Genomic DNA, 24,653 nt, shown 5'->3' on the forward strand with positions numbered 1-24,653 from the left:
TCTTTTTTTCTTTTTTTTTCTTTTTTTTCTTTTTGCAGCCACCACTTTTGTATTCTGTTTTAACTCTTTCCCCACATCAGACCTTTCCTTTAATACAAAAAGAAAACTTTAATTGGGTTATTTCCTGTCAGGGTTCCTGATGTTAGTCCAAATTCAACCCTACAGAACCATTAAAAGCTACTACAAAAAAGCTGAGGCAAGGCAAAAATCAGTCTTCTCCAAAAGCAGGTAACAATACATGAGAAAGAAAAATCACTATCAGGCATAAGCAAACAAATACTCACTCACCCATAACCCAATTCATAATGCATGAAAGCACCCAAAAATTAGAAAATAGAAAACAACAGTATGAGTTTAGTATTGCTCACCCAGCACACCAGAAGCCCTCTGGGGCTGGGCAGCACAAAAACAAAACAAAAACAAAAAAGCAAACAAGCAGCTAGCAAGATAGGTGCTGCCTAACATGCAGTGAAGCAACCAACAACAGCAACACAAAACAGTTCCAAAAATCCCCAGCAGAATATACACTTTTAACAGAGTAAATACACAGATAATTTTTTTAAAAAAATAAATCAACCAACAGTCCTTCATCTGATATAAACACACAAAGGGGAGAAATGACAAAATTAATTTTAAAAACCCCTACAAACACAGGCCATCTCCCCCAAGCTAAGAAAAGGAAGCAAGCAAATTAAATTTAAAAAATGAAAGTCCCTCTACAAGCCCAAGCCACCAGAAATTATGAATATTTTCCCCCACCATCACCACTTGATACCTCTTCTTTTCTTTTGAGTCTCACAGGCAGCAGGAGGAAAACAGCACAATCCAAGATGGAGAGCACCACGAAGGAGCTCAGCACCATTCATACGTAAATCTCACCCATAAAGAAGAGTATACCTCCTCATTCAAAGCCCTTTTACAAATTCAAAATTCATGGTCCCCTTTCCTGGGTGTGTTGATTGGCTGCTAACAATAGCACTTATGACACTATTGGATGAAAACATTTCCTAGGCGATTTGACAGAGAAATGAAAGAGAGGTTAAAAAAAATAGGTAAACATAGAACATGAAAGAGTAAGAAAGATTTATATACCCGTCTTTCATCAATACAAATCATTCATGTTTTAGAAGCTCTGTTTTGGGACTCAACAAAAGGACATAAAAACAAAGGAAGAGTATCTTCTGTTTTTTTTTCTTTCATATACACATAAAAAGCCCTTCCCTACAAACCAGCCCTGGCCCTATATTAGGCAGAGTGAGGCATCTGCTATAGCTAGCAGATGCTGTGCGGCGCAACAGGTGTAGAACCAGACATCATCTTATGTGTGCCATCCCCCATAAGCTATCCTACTGCTTGTGGTGTCCTTTCTAGGGTGAGGAGGAAAGGCAACTTGTCCTTGTCTTAATAGAAAAATGTTTCAGGCTGCCCTGCATCACTCCCATGATTACCTGACCACATCACAAATCTCCAAAGAAAATAGATTTTCATTCTCATTGATGATATCTATTGATATATTTGAAGTGTCTTGTCCATTTCGAAGTACCCTCAGAATTTAATAAATGATGTATGCTTTTGAGGTGGCTTACTGTGAATAACAAGAATTCAAGTTATCTGTGTTAAAACACTGTCATTGTTGTGTTTTTTTAAAAAGGAACTAAGATTCTAATTCATTGACCGATATAGTTTATTATGGTCATATGTCCCATTCAAAGCGCACACCAAAGCATTTATACATAACACAAAGAATGTACCCTGAAAAATGGAGTGGGAGAATATTTAGTATTACCAAGTAACTGAAATCACATTCACTCTGCAGCTAACAGAAAATAAGCAATATGGGAAATAGCATAGGAGTTGCAGTCAAACACACAATATGTAACCAGCCACTTGCCAAAATAACCCTGAAATTTATACAAGCAATCTCCTATAGCTTTACATAAAAGTTACAGTATAAAAAAACCTATGAAGATGCAAGGGCCCCAACTATACACAGGCAGTATCGTTGTCGACAAGGAATTCTCAAGAATTGACCCCATTGCTGAGAGCAAAACACTGAAGCACAAATCTATGAAACTGAGGTATCCTAAGAACTGTTAAGTAAATGTCAGGGCCCCCCATATGCCAAAGTCTTACACATTTATGTTTACGTTACTGTTATATGGATGCAAATTTAGACCTCAGCAGGCATTTTAGGAAACATAGGTCAAATTATTGTTATGCAAATGTCTCTTTCACTATAGCTTGCTGAAGAAGGAGTAATCAGGAACATGACACATTGGACCATCCTAATGTACCATAATTCATCTGCAGGAAACCAAAGTACTGTTACTCCACCTCCTATGCATCCAGCAGATGTACATCGAGGACCTTGCTGGGAAACAACAGTGGGAATTGTAAGTGTTTTTATAGTGTCTGAAGAAAGTGTCCCACTAGCCTGCTTCTTGAACTATGATCAGAGAAGCCTTCAGACCATGAGCACACATTAGGTAACTACATAATCCTCTTACAGTGCTATCCCTCCAGGTCTGCAAATCTTTCATATCTATGTGTCTGAGGCATCAGACATGTAAACAAAGCTGTGCTATCACCCTGCTAATGAAACAAAAGCAATTTTGCCATACCCACATTAAGGCATGTTAGAATAAAGAGACAGACCTTTCCTCTTAAGGTGCACTATTTCTAGATGGTGATCAGTGGTTTGTCTAGTGCGGCTCCATGTCACAGAATGAAATGTGATATTCAACTCCATCCCCTGTCTGACTTCAGGCCTCATCTCACAGAGCTATGTGCATTCCCCTCAACTTCCTGATAAGACTGAAGACTTCAAATATGTCACCAAGCACTGCTGGTTGCATTTTGCCCCTTTATGACTCTCCCCTTATGACTTCACAAATTGTATGACAGACGAAGTGTCATACAATTTCTTCCTGAATTAGAGTCTCCTTTTCCTGAGCTATTGCTTTAAAGGACCTGGAAACTGCTGCAATTGCATATTCTTTATTTACCAGGTCAAGTGTCCAGTGTACAAAGGTTACTTACCACAAGGCAAGCCACAAAGGTTACTGTAAGGTAAGCCTGTCACAATGAATTATTCAGGCAGAATCAGAATTAAAATCAAACTCCATGACTCACTCTGCACGCTAGGTATATTAATACTCCAGAACCTCCTAAAGGCAGTGTTTCTACTAGTTAATTTTAGACAAGGGAGTACAACCTTGCTAGTTAAGTTGAGACAAAATGTCAGGTTGCATAGCCTTTTTAGCACTGAGGACTACACCTAATGTCAGCTGAGGGCCATGAGTTCTATATGCATGGGCACACAGGCACACTCTCACACCCACATGCACACAGAGATATTTTTCAGCAAGCACATATCTTCCCACACATGCATTTCACTGTGTTCTTATTGTCATTCATCTCCACTGGGATACTTGTTTACTTATAGTTATCACCAGAAAGTGAATAGACATTTCAGAAACCAGGAAACAGCATTTGCTTCCCTACATATGTACCTATAGGGAAAAGAGGAACACATAGGGAACACCTAAGAATAACAGGCAGCCCCAGGGTATCAGGCTGTGTACCCTTATTTTACATTCTGGCATCCTGCCCAGAAATCTAGTCCTAGCTACACCACTATCTAGAGAATAAAAAATGTAACTTCCCTCAGAAATCATTAACACGAGTACACCACACTCAACAGTCCTTTAATAAGAGTATTTAAGGGCTAGGCAACATAAGCTTGTAGTCTAAATTTCTTGGTGTAGTGCCACTTGTGCCTACAATCACTTGGGTGGAGACTCCTAAGACTGCTCTATAGCACATACTGCTTTCTCACAAAGCTAGAGAACCAGTACATGCATTATTTGCCCCTATCACAATTTGTTAAATGCAACTAAGGACACAAGGCAGCACAAAATTTTGGAGATTCTCTACTTGACCGAATTGATCATGCAGGGCTTTTCTATAAAGAACAGGTATATTTCAGGAATCAATGTCTCTGTTCCTGGTCAATTCACTCTGGTTGTATGTGTTTCTATCTGTCCAAATCTGGTGGTGACTTATTTATTTCCAACAAAATGCCATGCAAGCAATAAATCCTATTTTTGTCATGCAGAGACAGAGGGTATGGCTGATATATTCCCTTGGCAATAAATGTAGGCATTGCTCATAGGCATGTTCTTCTGTAGGAAGAAATACCAGCAGAGGCATTTTGGTTTAGTTTAGCATTAAATGCTTTTTGTTTTAATTGTTTTTAATTAATGCTCCTGATCTTGCAACCATAGGTTCGGGAACTCATTCTGTTCAGACCCCCAAGTCAATACTCATAAACACACTTCAGTATCCAATTTTTAAAAAACAGAGCATAAGGGTTCCATGCTAGCAGGGTTCTACATTTCCCATTTTGATCTTCTGCTTTCACTTATGCAACTCACATATTGCCCCATTGCAAAAAAAGGGGGATTACTGGATTCTCCCTCGAATGAGTAGTCTGCACTCAGAACAAACGATCCCGTGTGCAGTTTTCCTCAAACAGGGGAGTAGCTTTAGAACTAAAGAATTCTGATCAGAGGAATTTGTTCTGACTACCAGATCCAAATGGGCTTACAGTCCTTTCACCGCCAAATCCACTCCTACTCTGCCCGAGCATGCTTTCTCTCAATAATACAGTGGTGCTTCGACTTACGAAATTAATCCATATTGGAACGGTGGCCGCAACTTGAAATTTTCATGAGTCGAAGCACCATTTCCCATAGGAATGCATTGAAAACTGATTAATCTGTTCTGGCTGTTTTGGGTTCTTACGTCGAGGCGCCATTCGTACGTCGAAGCATTAGTTCCAATAGGAACTAATGCAAAGCTGGTTAATCCGTACTCTACCACTAGAGGGAGAATTATTCTTCTTTTAACCCAAGATGAACTTAGGTCAAAAAAGGGCAGGAAAGGAGGGAGGGGGAGGGAACACTTTTTAAACAGAACACCTTTTAACCCAAGCACCTTTTAAACCAAACCAAGCACCTTTTAAACCAAGCCAAGTGTCACGTTCCCGGGGGTTACAACTGTGATGAGATGGGTTTTTGAGTTAAAGTCTTGTAAGGAATATGGGGTTTTGTAATTAAGAAATGAGCAAGAGAGGTTCCATCTTGTTCCTTGGTATAAAGTATCTTTGCTATGCTGACAGGTTGTTTTCTAGGCGAGCAGAGAGAATGTTATTCTGATAGCCTGAGAAAAGGACTCGGTGTGATTAGATGGGAATTGTTGTGACTCTTTGATAAACTACAGTAACCCAAATAACATCTGGTGTGTATGGGAAAGAAGTCATGTGGTGCGACAGGACTGTTTGCCTAGTAACGAACTCTGATTGGATGACATCGTGGGAAGGTGCGATAAGCCCTTGCCAGTTACTCTTGAAAAAGGAACTTTTTGCCTATGGACATTGTCATTCAAGACCGACTCTTCATTCATTCGTGACACATGGGACTAACCTTTACTATACTGGATTACCCTTGGACTTATGGGCTTTTTCCTAAGGACTATGCATGGACTGTTACCTATAGAATATCCTTTATGGACTTCTTTTCTTGAAATGCTTCATATGGACTATACTCTTGGACTTTTCTAAGGACAACTTGAAATTTTCATAAGTCGAAGCACCATTTCCCATAGGAATGCATTCAAAACTGATTAATCTGTTCTGGCTGTTTTGGGTTCTTACGTCGAGGCGCCATTCGTACGTCGAAGCATTAGTTCCTATTGGATGGGACTTTTACTGAATTTTTCTTTTTAGTACAGGATTCTTGTTCTACAGGATCACTGAGGACTATAGCCTTTTTATAACCTACTTGGATTATTTCGTTTTTACTAATGAATTACTGGACTGGAACTGTTTTTATTCTTTTTAATGGCTTTTTGTGTTTTTGTAAGGTTTTTGAACACTTTTCTACTTTTCATATTTTCTTTGCCTCACTACAGAGTTGTAAATAACCAGCACAATGCTAGTTTATTTGCTTTGGTTTAATTTGGCTTTGATACTTAGAAACATGCTTATTCTTTAATAAATTAAAGATTATAAAACTCAATTGGTTTCCTGAACAGTACACTTGTCTTAGGGTCATCTGAGAGTACTGCCTCGGCCTAGCATACTTTAGGAGTCCTGTCAGTGGTGCAAGTTAAGTCTAAGGACTACAAAACCCACTTGACCTTTTCATAGTAATATCTGAGAGTACAAGGGTGTTCTTATGTGGGCAGACTTGTAAGAGGGAGTGTTGTAGCATGGCTAGCTGAGTTTGGACTCACTCAGCCCATTTTAGCGTGTGCAAACTCCTGTTTGCTCTCTGTCCAGGCTTACACGTGTGTTTTCGAACCCGTTTTTGCTGACAACAACAGCCAAGGTCCAATAAGCCAGTCCAAAGTCAGGAATACTAGGAATGCAAAGCCGATATTCAATTACCAAACCAACTCACAGAACGTAGTCCAAAGTCAGAGTCCAGAGTCAAACACACAACGTAGTCCAAGGTCAGAGTCCAAGGTCAAACACACAACATAGTCCAAAGTCCAAGTCCAGAGTCAGGAAACACGATTCAAGGTTGTAGGAGTGTAGATGCAAGTCAGAGGTTTTGACTTGTTGCTTCCACGAAATTCTATCTGACTAGGAGCTGTTTTTATAGTAAAACAGCCCCTTGAGCTGCTGGAAACCTTTCCATCCTGTCAATACTCAGGGCTAGTTGAACGGATGTTTCTGTGGACAGCCTTTGAGCTATCCTCTGACCTTTTTGCCATAAGTCTTCCCTGAAGCCTGGCCCAAAGCTTGTCTGCTGGGGAAGGAGAATCTGGAGGCGATTCAGGTGTTTCTGATTGCTCAGCATTCTCCTCAGCCTCAGTTAACCCTTCTGGTTCCAGGTCTTCAGCTGCACTCATGACACCAAGCACCATTTCAACCAAGCCAAGCACCTTTTAGGTTTAAAAAGGGGCAGGAAAGGAGGGGGAAGGGAACACCTTTTAAACAGAACACCTTTTAACCCAAGCACCTTTTAAACCGAACCAAGCCAAACACCTTTTAAACCAAGCCAAGCACCTTTTAAACCAAGCCAAACACATTTTAGGTTAAAAGGGGGGCAGGAAAGGAGGGAGGGGGAGGGAACAATGGGGAAAAGAGGAAAGAAAGAAAGAAAGAAAGAAAGAAAGAAAGAAAGAAAGAAAGAAAGAAAGAAAGAAAGAAAGAAAGAAAGAAAGAAAGAAAGAAAGAAAGAAAGAAAGAAAGAAAGAAAGAAGGTCATCACTGGGGCACACAGACCCCTCAGATAAAGGTTTGTGCTGTTAAGCACAAAAAGAGAGAAAAGAGAGACAGAGAAGACAATGGGGGAAAGAGAGTTTGGAATCTAAAACACATGCTAAACCAACACATTTTATAACACATTTTAAACCAAGCAACTTTTAAACAAAACACATTTTAAAATGAAACAAGCAACTTTTAAACCCACCCACCAACACCTTTTAAAACAAAAGAGAGATCGCTTAGCTTTCGGTGTCTACTGGAGGACATCACAGTGACTTCTGGCTGGAGGATAGTGAGATGGTCATCACTGTGAGGTAGAGGTCCCCTCCTCTGGGTCATCTTCTCCAGGGGTTTCCTGTCGTTGTCTCTTGACAGCAGGCTCCATCCGGGTGAAAAACCTGTCCACTTTTGTCTGTTTCATCCTGCACTGAAGAATCGTTCTGAAGTGGCTGACCACGTTGTCATTCACCATGTCCATAACTCTTCCTGTCACAGTCCTGTTTAGGTGGTGCCTCTCAAATAAGTCTTGGTACTTCGTTCACATCTGGCAGATGGATTTGATCCCCTCGCTGCTAACCTGCGGTGCCTCTTCCCCTTCCTCAGTGGAAAACTCCTCCACAAAAGCCTTCTGCTGCTCAATTTGCAGTTCTGCTAATTCTTCTGTCGTCAACTCCTCTTCATGGTCTTCAACCAGCTCCTCTACATCCTCCTCATCGACATCCACACCCATGTCTTCACCAATGGAGACGATGTCCCTCACCACCTGTGAATCAGTCACCTCAGTGCCACTGTCTGTGGCACATTATGGCCATAGTTTCCTCCAGGCTGAGTTCAAGGTCCTAGTTGTGAGATCTTGCCAGGCCTTGTCAATGAGTCTGATGCTGTGGAGGACATTGAAATGTGTCTTCCAAAACTCTTTCAGGGTCAAGGATATCTCCTTGGTGATATTGAAGCACCTGGTGAATAGTGCCTTTGTGTACAGCTTCTTGAAGTTGCTGATCACTTGCTGGTCCATGGGCTGCAGAAGAGGTGTTGTTTTGGGGGGGAGGAACTTGACCCTGATGAAATCCTCTTTGATATCATCCACCAAGGATGGGGGTGTGTGCCGGGGCATTGTCCATCAGAAGAAGGCACCTCTCAGGAAGCTGTTTGTCCGAAAGATATTTCTTGACAGTGGGTGCAAAGACTTCATAGAGCCATTCCATAAACAGCTACCTTGTCATCCAAGTTCTTGAGTTGGCCCTCCACATGACAGGCAGTGTGGCCTTCTTAACTTTCTCTCACTGGAATGGGCAAGGAGTCTGGGAGTGGTACACCAGCAGATGCTTGATCTTCAGATCACCGGTGGCGTTGGCACAGAACAAAAGGGTCCATCTGTCCTTCATGGGTGTGTGGCCTGGCATTTTCTCTTCCTCCTGAGTGATGTATGTTCTCCTGGGCATCCTCTTCCAGAACTCATCACAGTTGAAGACTTTCTGAGGGAGGTAGTCTTCTTCCTTGATGAATTTGGCAAAGTCCAACTTGAAGGCTTCTGCAGCATCATGGTCAGAACTTGCAGGCTCCCTGTGTCTTGTAATGCAGTGGATGCCACTTCTCTTTTTGAACTTTTGAAACCACCCCATGTTGACTTTGAATTCTTTTTGTGCTGCACTTCCGGAGGGGTTTCTTTCCATTAAATCACGGTGCAGCTTCTCGCTTTTTCACAAATGATGGCTTCACTGATGCATTCTCCTTTCAGCTGTTTCTCCTTCATCCACACCAGTAAAAGTTTTTTCACTTCTTCCATCAGGGGTCGCCTGTTCTTTATTAGGATTGTGACTCCTTTTGCCACATCAATGTCTTTCAAGGCATCTTTCTTCTTTAATATAGTGCTGATGGTTGACTTTGCCATCTTGTATTCAGCAGCCAGTTCAGACAAACACGTGCCATCTTCATCTTCTTGCTTTTTGATAATGTCCTTTTTGTTTCAATGGAGATGATTTTTTTTGCCTTTGCTCTGTTCTTTCTTTGGAACCATGACTGTTTAGCACACCACAGTATACAAACCCTAGAAGCCACAGAATCCAGCAAGCATTATTCCAGCACAGACCCCATCATCACAAAAAGAGAACATAAAGAGAGAGAGAAGACAATGGGGGGAGAGAGACTTGAGTCTACAGTAAACTCAATTTTAAAGCCTGCCTGCCTGCATCAACAAGCACCACAGCCACTCACAGAATATTTTCTGATTTTAAAACAGACATTGGAGCTACATTTTAAACACACACATTTTAAAACTAAAGAGAGGTCACAGTACACAAACCCTAGAAGTCACAGAATCCAGCAACCATTATTCCAGCATAGAACTCCTTATCACAAAAAGAGAGGAGAGAGAGAGAGAGAGAGAAGACAATGGGGGGGGGGAAGAGACTTGAGTCTAAACTCCATTTTAGAGCAAAGCAGCCAGACAGCCCCTCACAGGATATTTTCTGATTTTAAAAAAGACAGACCTTAGACCCACATTTTAAACACACACATTTTAAAACAAAAGAGAGGTCACAGTACACAAACCCTAGGAGCCACAGAAGGCAAAAATAAATAAATAATTTTTACATTGTAAAATTACAGTCTAATTTTCACTTTTAATTTTAATTTAATATCACTGTCTACTTTTCACATTTTAAATCCACATGGCAAGACCCATCAGAGCACAGAAACATAAGCCCCCACATAGCCCTACCCCCCCAAGCTGCAAAAAACCCTGTAAAGTACAGTAAATACAGTGTACTCACCCAGAACAGGCAGTCTCTGTTTTTTTTTTTTAAGTCAAAAATTAAAAAAAAAATTAAAAAAGCCAAAAAAACACAGTTCGTATAGTACAGTACCAGGCAGTACCAGGCAGTACTGTACAGTACCAGGCAATACCAGACAGTCCGAAGACTATCTCCCTATCCACTCTCTAACCGCTGGGACAAGCGAGGTAGCAGACAAGTAGCCTCTTCACTGGTTTAACTGAAAGTTCAAATTTCGCGCTTTCCCTGCCCCCATTGCATTTTTTGTCCATAACTCAAAGCTCCAGCCACAAGTCAAAGCAATATTTTGCGGCCAGAGCTTTTCGTAACTCAAAATTTTCTTAAGTAGGGGTGTTCGTAAGTCGAGGCACCACTGTATATTAGGGCCAGGAGGAAGTTAAAATATTGCTACTGTTTCTTCTTGGCTTCACGCCCATTATTATCTCCTCACATTCTCTTGTCTCTCATATACTATTTTGCCACTTTTGGTGAATGATTTGCCCCCATGATGTCACACAGGCACACGCATAATTCTCAGGCTTTGTCCCTGAAATTGTGCTGATGATTTTTAAAATTAATTTTAAATAAGTAAATAAACTCTGCTTGAATCCTATGTGGTTTCCACCTGTAATTTAAAAGGAAAATGTAGTTGCATGTATATTCAACCCATTTGATTCTTCCTTTTGGATGCTTCCACACAGAGGGCCCCATCTATTCACAGGAGAGTTACAAATGGAAGACATTGTAGTCTACAAATTCTATTGAATGAAGCAGGATGATTGTATCATGAAGACTGTGTCTGGAAAGACCTTTGATCTGTGTGGCTTGGGTATTAGTTCCCTTTATTTGGTCATTTGTGGTCATTTGTGGGGAGTGGAAAAGGAGATTATATAACTCGTTTTCATGATGTAGATGTTTCTTCAGTATTACTAACAAGGAATAACAAGGCTTTTCAGTGTAGGCGCTAAAACTTTACTACAGAGACATCTAGTGGTCTCAGCAGAAAGGAAATGGAGGAAAATGCCTGCAATTGAATCATTTAAGTCAAAGTGGTAACCGTGTTACTCTGCACAAGCCTATCAAAAAGATATACAAAACAAAAACAGTAACGAAGACAAAAACATTGTGGCACATTAAATACTAACCGCCTACATTTTTTGGCCCCTGAATCTTAAAACTGTTATGGGGTCCTCTTTGCAATTAGTAATGAGGTCTGGGTAACCACTGTTATCTTCTTCAATGGGGTTGTTCCACATTTAAAGAAATGTGGATTAGTTACTTCTGAGGCCCCTGTAGGATTAGAGGCTCTGGAGCTTATGCTTCATTAGTTTCATAGTAGATCTTCCCCTGCTAACTGCTACAATTTAATGTGAGCTTTGATGGAACACATCCACTTCTTCAACATTAAAATATAGCAGGTAGTCCTTAAGGTGCCACATCTTTGCCTTCTCCTCCTCCTTCTCCTTCTTTTTGCCTTTCATTTTGTTTTCTGTTTCTTGTTGATATGCTTGAAGTAGAAGAGTGGGATAAAAAAGAGAAGCAGGGCTGGAAGTGTAATGAGAGAGAGAGATGAATGAGCAAACCAAGAGGTTAAGAGATCTGTGGAGGGAACTACACACTGTGAAGCAAACATGGGCTCCCAGCCCCATTTGCTTCATGACATTGCTGTTTCAGAAGGATGTGGGCATTATGAGAGAAGATCTGGCAGATGCAAATGCCTTTTTCTTCTTTTCCTTTTTCTTTTTTGAATGCCAAACATATTGGTAGCTGAGATGGTAAAACAATGGCATGCTGTGTCTCACCCACATACACACACACATACTCAAGTTGCAGTGCAAAATAACAAAAAGCAAGGAAATTAACCCACAAACCTGTATTCTACCATCCCAGTAAAATACATGTTGCTGCTTCTGCATGAAAACCAAAATACGGTGCTTGTGGCAGTGCAACACTCTGCTTAATGACATGGCTACACTTGGTCATTTTCGTCAACCAGAATATATATTTGGAAAGCAATCATTTGGCAGTGTAACATGTTGTACTATTCTAGTGGAAAGATAGATGGGGGGGGCGCGGATGAAGGGAGACAGAGAGAATGAGAGAGAGAGAGATGCAGACTTAGGACTGGTTCTGAGTTGATAGTTCTATACGTAGGCTGTACCATTTCAAATGTTAATGAGAGCTAACAGAATTGAATTACTTGTAAAACAAAACCAACAATTCCTGCAGTGCCTTAAAGAATGACAAGGGACTGTAACTATTTCTTCAGAGACCTACTGTGGCCAACTGTCCAGTAAAGCTTATGACAAATAAAACTGGCTAATCATTAAGGTACTACAGACCCTATGTTTTTTTTGTTGTTTTTGTTTTTTTTGCTAGAATACGCTGGGATGACTTTATCAGTTATAAGTGTCTGTTAGGAAACTGTTACAGAAAATCTGTCAAGCACAAACCAAATCTATACCAAGTCAAATATTCAATTATCTTTAAGTAAATGTTCTTAAATTTTATTATGACTTAATGATTTTTCTTTTATCTGCTGGCACATACATATATCAAGAGAGAATATTATTCATAATCTGTTTTATTGGGTTTTTTTAAAAAATCACACTTAACATGCTGTGTGGAAACTTCTGCAATACAAAACATTCCTTGTGCTGAGCTTTTTGTGAGTTTGCACACTCCACGTTGTGTGATTTTAAAAAAAAAAAACACCACACAGATTATGTATAATATTCTCTCTTCATATATGCATGCACAAAGAAAAATCATTAAGCCATAGTAAATTTTAAGAACATATACTTAAAAATGTGTTAAAGAATAAGCAAACAATAACTGAATATTTGACTTAGTATAGATTTGGTTTGTGGTTGATGACTTTTAATAACAGTTTCATTAACAGACACTTGGCAGTGTCCTAACATCTTCTTTACTAACTACTGTAGACTCATAACAAATATACTAACAGCAGACATCCTAGGAGCAGAGAGTCCTGAAAAATTAACCTATCAGCAGTCAAGTCTCACACTAATTGATACTTGTTCTTATATCTGTCAGTTAACCCTCTAAACACCTATTGGCAGACACTAGACACAACCAGATTGGTTACACATGTTCTCTTATGCAAATAATACAGTTAGCCCATTCTTATATACATGCTGGGTTGTATAATATTTACATATTCTAACACCTTGCTCATAGAGAACAAGCATGTTAGTGAGAAGACTACCCTAACATCTGGTTCTCCGTCTGCAGGAAATATCTGTATCTGGTATTATGAATTTGTATCTGCATGCTGATGTACTGTATAGTACTAAAAACACAGCATCTGACTGGCATCCTTAAAATAAGAAAACAGGAACAGCAGTGGAAATGAGACATGCCACTGTTTTGACACAAGAGTGCTCACAGGAGACAATATTTCTTTTATTTTAGCTCCTCCAGGTCTGGGACTTGAAGAGTTATTTGTCTCTACTGTGAGCTGAACAAATTTGATCACAATAAAGGACTTCTGAGTTAGAAAATGTTGTGAGGTCCTGACAGCTCACTCAGTATGGCTTCTACCATTCCAATTTATTTTAGGAAAGAGTTGAAATTCTAGGGGCACACAATTAGTGGTACAACCAGAGCTTAGAAAACTGTTTTTGAAAAGTGACCACTTACAGTTACAGTCCAAATTCCCAAGAAATAGTCAGCTACCTTTCCCCTTAGAATTCAGTGTGCTCCATTTGGAGAAGAGACAAGGGAAAGGAGCCTTGTGTTTGCCAGGTTGGCAGTTCGAATTGTTGGGTTAGCACAGAGACTGTCATTTTGAAATGAATCGAGTAAGAAATTCAGAAGAGGAAAATGGCCTCTTGTCATTCTGTCAACTCCTGCGACGTTGCTGAAACCAGTTGTATTGGCTCTTGCCTTTCCATTGGATATTTCAGTGATGTGGAGAGGGGGGATTTGCTGCTTGGGTAACAGCCTATCCTCCATATTATTTTACCCAGGTTTTGTGCCCTGGAGAGGACACTCCAGCTTCGCATACAGGGTCAAAACACTAGACGCTGTTCCAAGTCCTCCATACAGAGCACGTTACCATAGTCTCTTGAGACTGAAGGATGCCTATGATGAGTCAGCTACTGTCACATTTCTCCATTATTCAATAATAATGAGAATTATTACATGCAATTACTTTTTTGAACTAAAACAAGAATGTTATGACCCAGGGCTCTGTGTGGCAAAACACATCTACGCCAGAAAACTCTGTAACTATTAAATTAATTAAAAGACTTTAATAGTGTTTTAATTGCAAAATTAAAACACTATTAAAGGAGTAAAAGGAATAAAATTATCTTATTACATACGCAACTATATGTTTCCAAGCTCTGGGTACTGGCATTTTTCGCAAATACTTTCCCTCATTTTGAACCTCTATGTAAAGGTAAAGGTTCCCCTTGACAAATTGTCCAATCATGTCCAACTCCAGGGAACGGTGCTCATCCCCATTTCCAAGCCATAGAGCCAGCGTTTGTCCATAGACAGTTTGCGTGGTCACATGGCCAGTGCAACTAGACATGGAAGGCCGTTACCTTCCCACCAAGGTGGTACCTATGTCTACTTGCATTTACATGCTTTTGAACTGCTAGGTTGGCAGGAGCTGGGACAAGCGATGGGAGCTCGAGTGGATTCAATCTTACGACGGCTGGTCTTTCAACCTTGCAGCACAGAGGCTTTTGTGGTTTAACCAGCAGTGCCACCGCACCCCTAAAAGGAAAAACCTCTAGTTGAACCTCTAGTGAACCTCTAGTTCCTTGGAAACTTACAAAATACCTAAGGGTCTGCAGCTGAATATAGATTGTAAGTGTTACTAGCTAAATGTCTCTTGATTTTGGTTTTATTGCAGGAATTTGTGAGGCTTACTGTATCTGATATACTCGTGACATTTGTAACAATATTAGTGGGAGACTTCCTCCGGGCCTGCTTTGTCAGATTCATAAACTACTGCTGGTGCTGGGATCTGGAGGCTGGATTTGTAAGTAAATGATTTATATATGAAGCATCGTATCCTGCTTATAATAGGTTTTAATAAATGCTTCAAAGCTGTATGACTATGTAATTTCTTTTCTTATAGGCAAAGGCTAGCCTAACTGTTGAAAAGAGAGGATGTTTCAGTCCCCAGAATATATCTATCACAAACAAGGGAACTGTTGCATAGAACTGCTGGGCTTTGAAGCTCCAGAAGCTATCGCCAAGCTATGTATTGCAGTCAGAACCCTGTCACATTGGTACTCTTCAGCTGACAGGCATAAAGCTGAGATGCACTCTGCATCCTTGAAAAACAAAGCCTATTCTTGTTCAGGCATGCATAGAACAGAACTACGCTTTATAGGTTTGGAGGGAAGATGTTCAAACAAATAAGAATGTGATCCAGCGTTACCCCTGCCCTTGGAGCCATCTACTGTCAGAATGTACTCTCTAGGCAATTGGGGAATGTATCATATGGGGAGGATTAATCCTGCCTCCCTTAGATTCCAGTTATCATTTTTTTTAAATACAGAGCTATTGGAAAGAAAGCCCTTATTCACAAATGGCAGCATTTTCCCTTTAAAGCTCATAGCTGCAAAAAGAAATTCATATCAGAGTGTTGCACAATTCAAAATCACACACAGTGCATGCAGTGGCAGAGAGGTTATTTTCGTTGGAGGAGCATCTGGGAAAAGGAGACTTAAATCTCCCTTCCAATACATTTATTTCTAGCGACATACCCCGGAGGATATTCCAGTCTGCACCCCACCTCATGAGCTATCGGGTGTACCCCTCTAGGGTTTTTAAAGAAGCGGACCCCAAACCCTTAGTCAGGAATATTAGATCGTTTATTACTAAACTCAAGAAGACCGTGGGCCCTTCTCCTTCTAGCAAATGGGCTAAAGACTGGGGAATAAACCAGCTCCCAAATGACTTGAACAGTAATCAACTCTCGCTACAGAATCGCCTCTTAGCCCTAAGAAATCAAGTGAAGGAACTAAAGAGCTCGGACATACTAGCTACACTAGATCAAGTAGCAAGCTCCTCCGAGGAGCTCCTCGTCTCAACTTCCTCCTATGAGACCACTCCCAAAGCCAACGCTCAGTCTTCTGACCCTGCAATCAAGAAACCCCTCAACATCACCAATGGGGTAAAGGTTACCTATAATCCCTCACAAGCCCTTCCTCTTTCAACCCCTTACGAGGAACTAATTATTTTTGACGACTTAGCTGCTACCAACCTACCTGGGCAAGACACCATGAGAGCGACTCGCCCAGAGACTGAATACCTCCTATCCAACTTCACAGCAGCTAAGGCTCCCCCCCCTCCACTCTCTCCTACCTGCATTATAAACAAAGATTCCCAGGGGGGAACATTCACCCTAGTTGATGCCCAGGCTCAAACGGTGCCCCCGCTGGATTATGACTATACTATTCCCAAACAAAACCTCTCTTTACCTCCTGCACTCAATGGAACAAGTTCAGAGATTGGTAACCAGGCTGGCTCAAACACCCTACCCAATTCTCACCCAGAACTGGTGCTTCCAGCTCAGTTCAGGCCTTCCAATGGATGTATCTCTCAGAACTTCACAGAGAGCTTGGTCTCTATTGAGTATCCCGAGTGACTGCCAGCCCCTTCTACAGCTCCACCCTCCAGGTTTAAGGTGAAGATCTTGTCATGGAACATTGCCGGCTGGGGGAACAAATCATCGGATCCGGACTTTATCAATTTCCTGTCACAATTTGACATCATCTGTCTACAAGAAACCTGGACTCCGAGTGGCCCTCACATTTCCCGCTTAACCTCATACCATGTGCCAGCCTTTAAATTTCACAAAATGGGCCGCCATTGTGCTGGCCTCTGTTGCTTTTTTCAACCTTCTTCACGATTCTCTGTTACCCCCTTTCCTTTTAAATCTTGTTATATCCAACCCTTTATCCTCCAAGGCGTTGATCCGTCTATCCTTTTGGTTAATGTTTACATCCCCTCCAGAGAGTTGGCAGCTCCAGCAATTTGGATAGAACTAACGACGCTTTTAGACTCCGTGTTAGTCTCCTACCCCTCAATCTCTGTAGTAATAGTCGGAGACCTTAACTCAAGATTAGGTTCTAATAACAACGAACTGGCCAAATTCCTTAATTGGGAACTTGATGAACTGACCCCTGCCTGGCTCCGCTTGGAAAGAAGCTCAAAGGACACCTCTTTTAATGAGAACGCGCGCCACTTAGCAAACCTCTGTTCTGCCTACAACCTTCACATTATTAACGGCTCACCCCAGTATCTTCACGCTGATAACTTTACCTTTCTTTCCTTCCAAGGTGCCAGTGTGCTGGACTATATCCTGGTTTCACCCGAGTTGCTGTCTAGATGCAGTGATTTTTCCATTGGTGCCCGCATTGACAGTGACCACGCCCCATTATCTTTAAAAATCTCGATTTCTTCCTCTCAGGAACCCAAAGACAGCCTGCCCTTTTGCTCCAAGCTTTGGCCCAAATGGTCTCCCATAATCAGATCTGCTTTTGACCAATGGTCTCTTAGCCCTGATACGATCCTCCTTAGGAAAACAATTTGGTCCACTACATCACCATCAATAGCTGCCTCATCTTATCAGCAGATTACCCACTCCTTAGCAGAACTGCTCAGATCTGAAGCCAAACCAAAAAATAAAGCTAAACATCACACTTGGTTTGACGCTGAATGTTGGGCCACTAAGCGCCTTATGCGCCATTTATTCTCTTTATTTCAAGTCTACAACTCCCCAGAGACCAAGGCTACTTACTGCAGGTTGAGAATTATATGGCGCAGTCTCATTGACGCCAAGAAGCACAATTTTGCTTTGCGGAAATGGTGCCAGCTCCTAGAGGCCACAACATCAAAGAACAGCAAACTTTTCTGGTCACTCATTACCCACTCCCTTTCGGAAGACTCCTATAAAAGCTCCCTGCCTATCTCCCCTTCTAATTGGTCAACTTACTATACAAAAATATTTTCTTCCCAGGACCCAATTCCTATGCCAAAGAATCTTCCCTCTGAGCTCCCCCTCTGGCCACCGGTCTCTAGGGACGAGGTCCTAAAGCTCATCTATGCTCTGAAACGCGGGAAGTCTCCCGGTCCTGACGGAATCTCCAATGACCTCTTAATCAACAACGCCCAATGGTGGGCTGATCCTCTGGCAAATCTATTCACCCTAATAGACGAACACGGCTCTATTCCAGAGGATTGGCTCACCTCCATCCTGGTTCCTATTTTTAAAAAAGGCGACCCTTCTAACCCGGGCAACTATAGACTGATCAGTTTACTCTCCACCATCGGAAAGCTATATAGTAAACATCTTCTGGTCCATCTCACTTCCTGGTCCGTTTCTATAAACCTTCCAGGACAAGAGCAAATCGGTTTTCACCCGGGTAGTTCAACACTGGATCACGCATTAACTCTCTCGTTCTTAGCAGAGAAGTATGTATATCATTTTAAAGGGAACCTGTTTGTGGCCTTTGTTGATTTGAAAGCGGCCTTCGACTCTGTCAATAGGTCCATTTTGTGGGGAAAACTAGCCGCGTGGGGAATTCCCCCACGTCTTCTTTTTTTAATTCGTAAATTACACCACACTAACTTCTGCCAAGTCCGTTCTAACTATAGTGGCTCCATTTCAGAAAAGATCCCAATTAACAGAGGAGTGAGACAGGGTTGCATCTTAGCTCCGTTCCTATTCAAACTTTTTTTAGCAGATCTACATTCTCAGCTGCTGCCAGCCGAAAAGTCTGCTCCGTTCCTAAATAAGATACCCGTTCCCCTTCTGTTATACGCGGATGATGCGGCTCTCCTTTCTATATCTAGTCTTGGTCTAAGACAACTTCTCTCTCTTTTTCAATCTTACTGCTTACGCAATGATCTTGTTATTAACACTGAGAAAACCAAGATTATGGTCTTTTCAAAATCATGGAAGCCCTTACACTGGAAAACCAATAGTCAACAGATTGAACAGGTGAGATCCTTTAAGTATCTAGGTTTACTATTCCATTTTCAACTCAAATGGACCACACATAGAGATTCTGCAATCGCATCCACCTCATGCCTTCTTGGTGCGATAACTAAATTCCATTATAACTCTGGGAACCAGTTTGTTCCAGCTGCCACCCGAATTTTTCAGGCAAAACTGATTAACCGCCTACTCTATGGCGCCCCAATTTGGATAAATGCTATGGACAACAAAGTAGATCTACTGGCTGCCTCTTTTTACCGCCGGATTCTAGGGATACCAACTTCAATTAAACTATCGACTATAGCCCTAGAGTTAGGCATGCATCTACCCTCATCGGTAGCGTGGGCACTCACATTCAAATTCTGGCTCCGCCTTTTCTTTAAAACAGACCCAGACTCTCTTTTAGTTCATCTTCTTAAGGATCATTATCAATCCAAGTGGTTTACGTTATGTGAAACCAAACTTGGATCGATTGGTTTACCTTTAAATTCCATCTTTAACAGCAATTTTGATCAGGCACTCTCTCTTGTTAAAGAGAAACTATGGGAGTCCGAGTATATCCATCTGGTCTCCAGTATCAACCAAACATGCTCTCCTATCCACTATGGTATCTTCCCTACCTTTGGCTCTGGACATTTTTACTTACACTCCCTGCTGAACCCCCTAACCAGGAGGGCTTTTATGCTAGCGCGGCTGAATATTTTCCCCTCTGAGGTCCTCAAGGGGCGATACGCCCGAGTACCCTTCGAAAAAAGAACTTGTAACCTTTGCAGATTAGAACCCGATACAGTTTCGCATATCCTGTGTCACTGCCCCAAGTTTAGAGATCTCCGAGACCGAATTCTAGGTCCAATCATCTCGGGCTTCTCTGGTCCCCCCCAGCTTCTGACAGGCTTCCTCCTCCATGACTTTTCTCTGGAAACTACGACCCCAGTAGCTGAGTTTCTTGCTAAAGTGCTCACTCTCCAAACTTCAAAAAAACTAACCAAACTTCCCCCACTATTTTAATTTATTATTGGATTGTATGTTTTAACTGTTTTATGCCAATAAAGGTTGCTTAAAGAGAGAAAGAGAAAGAGAAACAGGCCTGAAGAAAATCAAGTGCACCTGCCTTTAATTTTTTTTTAGTGATGAAGTTTCTAATGATGCAGTTTTAATGATGCAGTTTCTATCATCACATCTAGTTTTAATTCTCATATTAACATCCGTTAAACACAGGATTCCTCTAAAGGCTGGATTAAATTGACAACAGGGATAACTTAATAGATTTACAGAAAATTTAAAAACTGCTACCAATATATACAGCTGAAACATATTACAGCTGCCATATTGTTGTTGTTTAGTTGTTAAGTCGTGTCCAACTCTTCGTGACCCCATGGACCAGAGCACGCCTCCTGTCTTCCACTGCCTCCCGGAGTTTGGTCAAAAGCTAAAACTGAATCAGATGGTTGTTGTAGGTTTTCGGGCTGTTTGGTCGTGTTCTAAAGGTTTTGGAACCTTTGGAACCTCTGAAGATGCTAGCCACAGAGACTGGCAAAACGTTAGGAAGATGAACCTTCAGAACATGGCCAAACAGCCTGAAAAACATACAACAACCATCAGATCCTGGCCGTGGAAGCCTTCGAGAATACAGTGGTGCCTCGCATAGCGATCGCTCCGCATAGCAAAGAAATCGCTTTGCGACGCTGTTTTTGCGATCACAAAAGCGATCGGTTTGCGATGGCCCCTATGGGGAAAATTCGCTTTGCGATGATCGCAGGGAAGCGATCATCACAAAGCCCCGCCGATCAGCTGTGCATAAATGGGGGCTTTGCAATGATCACTTCCCCACGATCATCACAAAGACCCGTCGATCAGCTGTGCGAAAATGGGGGCTTTGCAATGATCGCTTCCCTGTGATCATTGCAAAGCCCCCATTTTCGCACAGCTGATTGGCAGTTCCAAAATGGCCACCTGCTGTTTTGCCTCACTTTAGAGGCACTGAAAATGGCCACTGCAATGGAGGATTTTCACTTAAGGTGAGTTTTGGAGCTCATAGGAACGCATTGAAGGGGTTTCAATGCGTTTCTATGGGCTTTTTAAAATCGCTTAGCAACGATTTTTGCTGCACGGATTAACGACGCTAAGCAAGGGACCACTGTACGTTGCTAGACACCTCATTATATCCAGAACTTTATACAGTTTCTCTAATTTTTTGCTGACTATTGTGACATGATGCAATTTATCATCTCTAACGTCATGTGCATACAGTTTGTAACTGCAATGAAGAACAGTCTAACAAGATTATTATTATTATATTACTATTATTGTACTCTGTTTTTTTCTAATATGTTATGGTGGCAGTGTGGTTCAGCAGGAAGAACCGCTAGACAGTTCAGTGGTTTAGGTATGGCAGTTTGATTCTCCACTCTGCCTCCTTGACAGGAGCTGGACTCAGCGTTCCATAGGATCCCTTCCAGCTCAGCAGTTCTAATATTACTATTATATTAAGATATCCACGTAATATGAAATGATTTTCTCTGTCTCTATCCTACCTGTGCAATGTGCAATATGGAGAAAATATTGGAAACCTAGATGTGGAGCTTCACATTTAGCAAGATAACATATGTGAATTGATTCATACAGTATATTCTTAGAGTGCTCTAAATTTAGCGAACAAAAGTTAGCACTTTGGCCACAATGCTATTGGTTTTTACCATGCATTTGAAATTGCAAAACCTTTCATGGCTAATTGACAAGGTGCTGTCATGATCTAGGTTATTGAAGCTAAAATGTAATTTCTAAATGGGATTTGTAGTCATGGAATGATGTAGAAGGAAATCAACTCAGCCTGTGGCATTTTACTAGAAGCATCAAGAACTGTTTTTCCTTTGCAGCTAGCTAGGAATGTTATCATGTAGATAGTGTGGCCAAGGCTAAGCTTGGCGTAGACGAAGACGAGAAGTCATAACATCAAGGAAGAATGTCAACAACATCTGCAGTTCTCATGAGAGGAGGAGGTGGAGAGAGACAAGAATCCTTTGTCCTGATTGGCTTACGCCAGTGGAGAGTGAAGGAGGGGGTGTTTTCAGCGTGTGAAGAAAATGACAGGATGGTACAGAGAGAGATACTCTTTTCTGACTCTTTTTCTAACTCATTTTTGGATTAATGGATTTTACCATGGATTTTTGATTTTTGAATGGACTTTGGAGTTCCCAGTGCTAAGATGTAGTTCTTAGTAGGAGAATAGAAAGGGGGGCCTAGCCTTACCTGTTTTCTACTTAGTAGAATTTTCTTATTTTATTTTTGTAGCTGGGATTTGCTAAGATTCTAACTACCTGTAGTTATGGAAATGACTTTGAATGCTATGCTTTGCAACAAACTGAATTTATCTAAATCTTTATTTTTCTAATAAAACAATAATACTTAAGAACTTATGCTTGGTCTCTTGAACAGGTAACCTGCTACCATACTTAACTGGATTATTTACAGGCCACAAAACTAAGCTACTTTGAGTCCAGTATTTTTCTGAGTTCTGAGGGTTTTAAAGGTCTCTAAGACTCATGGTTATAATTTGGTTTCTTAGTGGTTTTTAATTGGGGATAGACTTGGGAAAGGGTGCCAGATAGACAGCCTGGTTGAGACAAGGACTCATCTCAACTCAAATAGGGGTCTATTGGACCTGGAACCTCTCTATTACAACCTTCAGTAATCTCTTAGGAGATCTGATAGGCTTACAGGTGCCAGACACGTGCCAAGCACATAAGCAGAAACCTTTATTACTGTGTTTTTCCGTAAATGAAATGACACTTTTTCCTAAATAATTAAAGGAAAAATTGAGGGTTATCTTATACACAGAGGTAAGGGGGGAGGGATCAAAGCACTGGGATCCCTGCTTTCCCCCTCTACATTTTGCAAAGAAAATGGAGGAGAAAAGTGATTCCTGCTTTCCCCCTACATTTTTGTTGCAAAAGACTGCTTTCCCCCTCCACATTTTGCAAAGAAAACATTTGCAATGAAAATGTAGGGGGAAAGCAGGAATCAGTTTTCCCCTCCATTTTCTTTGCAAAACGTGGAGGGGGAAAGCTGCTTTTTGCACAGAAAGTGTAGGGGAAAGGAGGAATCATTTACCCCTCCACTTTCTTGCAAGGAAAAAAATTTGGGTTAAAAAAATGGGGGTGTCCTATACATGTCTTATACACGAAAATGCACTTATTCACCTAAATGTTAGAATTTTTTGCTGCCTCAGGCACACAAAATATGCTCTATCCAGCCATAGGAAAACTGGAAAACTGGTAAAATATGCCATAGGATTAAGAAGCAGACATATCATACTCTGGAATAAGTAAATTCATAGAAGTCATGGTGGCTAATTGCAGCTAAATAACAAAGTGCTTGTATGTGGTCTTGTGCTGGGCATCCTGTTAATTGGTTGCTGTCGTGAATCAGCCTCTCTCTAGAGAGCGCTGTTCATTGGCTAGAGCACTGGTTCTTAACCTTGGGTTACTCAGGAGTTTTGGACTGCAACTCCCAGAAGCCTTCACCACCAGCTGTCCTGACTGGGGTTTCTGGGAGTTGCAGTTCAAAAGCATCCAAGTAACAAAGGTTAAGAACCACTGGGCTAGAGAGCATCCAAGTGTCTGGGTACCCCTATTCAGCTGGGCCAAGTCCTGGTAACACCAGATAAGGCGTATCACAAATCCTTTCCCACAAGTCTAGCCTAAAAGATTCACTCCTGCACTTAACTATACTTAACAAGTATAGGCACCTGGGCTTTGTAGTCCCTGAAGACTCACTAAAACTCAGAAAGATAGGACTCTATTAGCAATCTCTTGGCCTTGCAACCCCTCTGGAAGCAGGCTCAGCAGACTTGCTGTTCAAAAGATGATTCTTAAGGATTTTTAAGAATAATTTTTATTGAAAAATAAAGTCTTTATAGATATTCAGTTTGATGCATAAGCAAAGCATAGATTACATTCCCATAGAATATTGCAGTTAAATGAATAACAAATTCCAGCTAAGTAAAAAATAATTAAACTTCTAAAAAAGCTCTTTTTTTCAGAGTAGGCAAAGGCATGAAGCCCCCCTCTTTCTTTCTCTCATTCCCTACATACTCAGTCCCTTATTCCAACTAAGGAAAAAGGCAAAAAAAGGATCCAAAGCCTCTCTAAAGACTAAGGAACATTCCACACAGCAAAACCTCTATTTTTTTACTAACTAAACCATACCCTTCTTGTTCATCCTTGGAGGTGTTGACGAATCGTTATTTAGAGTTGTCGCGTCTCTGCCCGCCCTTCTTTCTCGTGAGAACACAGGTGTTGTTTTTCTTCTCTAATCTTGGTCCCAATTACGATGGAATGTGGTGTTTAGTCCCCTTATCTTCGTCCTTGCTGTGTCGGTCAGAGAAATCTTCTCACAGTTCTTCAGAAAACATTCCCAGAGTTCAAACTCAGCCTTACACAGAACCATTTTGATTCCATATTGTATTTTTCATGACTACATAACCCATTCAAATTACAGGCTTTAAATTACATACTCATGATCATGACAGTTGCAACTCTCCATTTTGATGTATTCAGTTTCATTTACTCCAGAGCAAAATCCCAATAGGATTCTAGCCATAAAATTAAAATTAAAA

At 41.1% G+C, this 24,653-nt stretch overlaps 2 protein-coding genes and 1 long non-coding RNA gene across 8 annotated transcripts in view; 1 reads left to right on the plus strand and 2 right to left on the minus strand.

Moving 5' to 3' along the window:
* The window catches only part of SLC25A38 (solute carrier family 25 member 38), a 213,851-nt gene that overhangs the window by 117,138 nt on the left and 72,060 nt on the right, over positions 1-24,653 (minus strand). The gene's annotated exons all lie outside the window — the stretch shown is intronic.
* Positions 1-24,653, plus strand: part of LOC110090770 (transmembrane channel-like protein 2) — a 164,207-nt gene that overhangs the window by 113,129 nt on the left and 26,425 nt on the right. Inside the window, exons 13-14 of the mRNA XM_078377403.1 lie at positions 2,241-2,393; positions 14,936-15,064. Of these exons, the coding sequence (XP_078233529.1) occupies positions 2,241-2,393; positions 14,936-15,064 (282 nt within the window). The remainder of the gene's footprint in view (positions 1-2,240; positions 2,394-14,935; positions 15,065-24,653) is intronic.
* On the minus strand, positions 1,378-24,400 carry LOC144583521 (uncharacterized). The gene is made up of 2 exons (XR_013537328.1): positions 24,244-24,400; positions 1,378-9,323 (listed from the first exon to the last, which is right to left on the minus strand). It is a non-coding gene; the product is annotated as an uncharacterized LOC144583521 (long non-coding RNA).

This window comes from Pogona vitticeps, chromosome 6 (assembly GCF_051106095.1).
Source record: "Pogona vitticeps strain Pit_001003342236 chromosome 6, PviZW2.1, whole genome shotgun sequence".
In the NCBI taxonomy this organism is placed as follows: domain Eukaryota; kingdom Metazoa; phylum Chordata; class Lepidosauria; order Squamata; family Agamidae; genus Pogona; species Pogona vitticeps.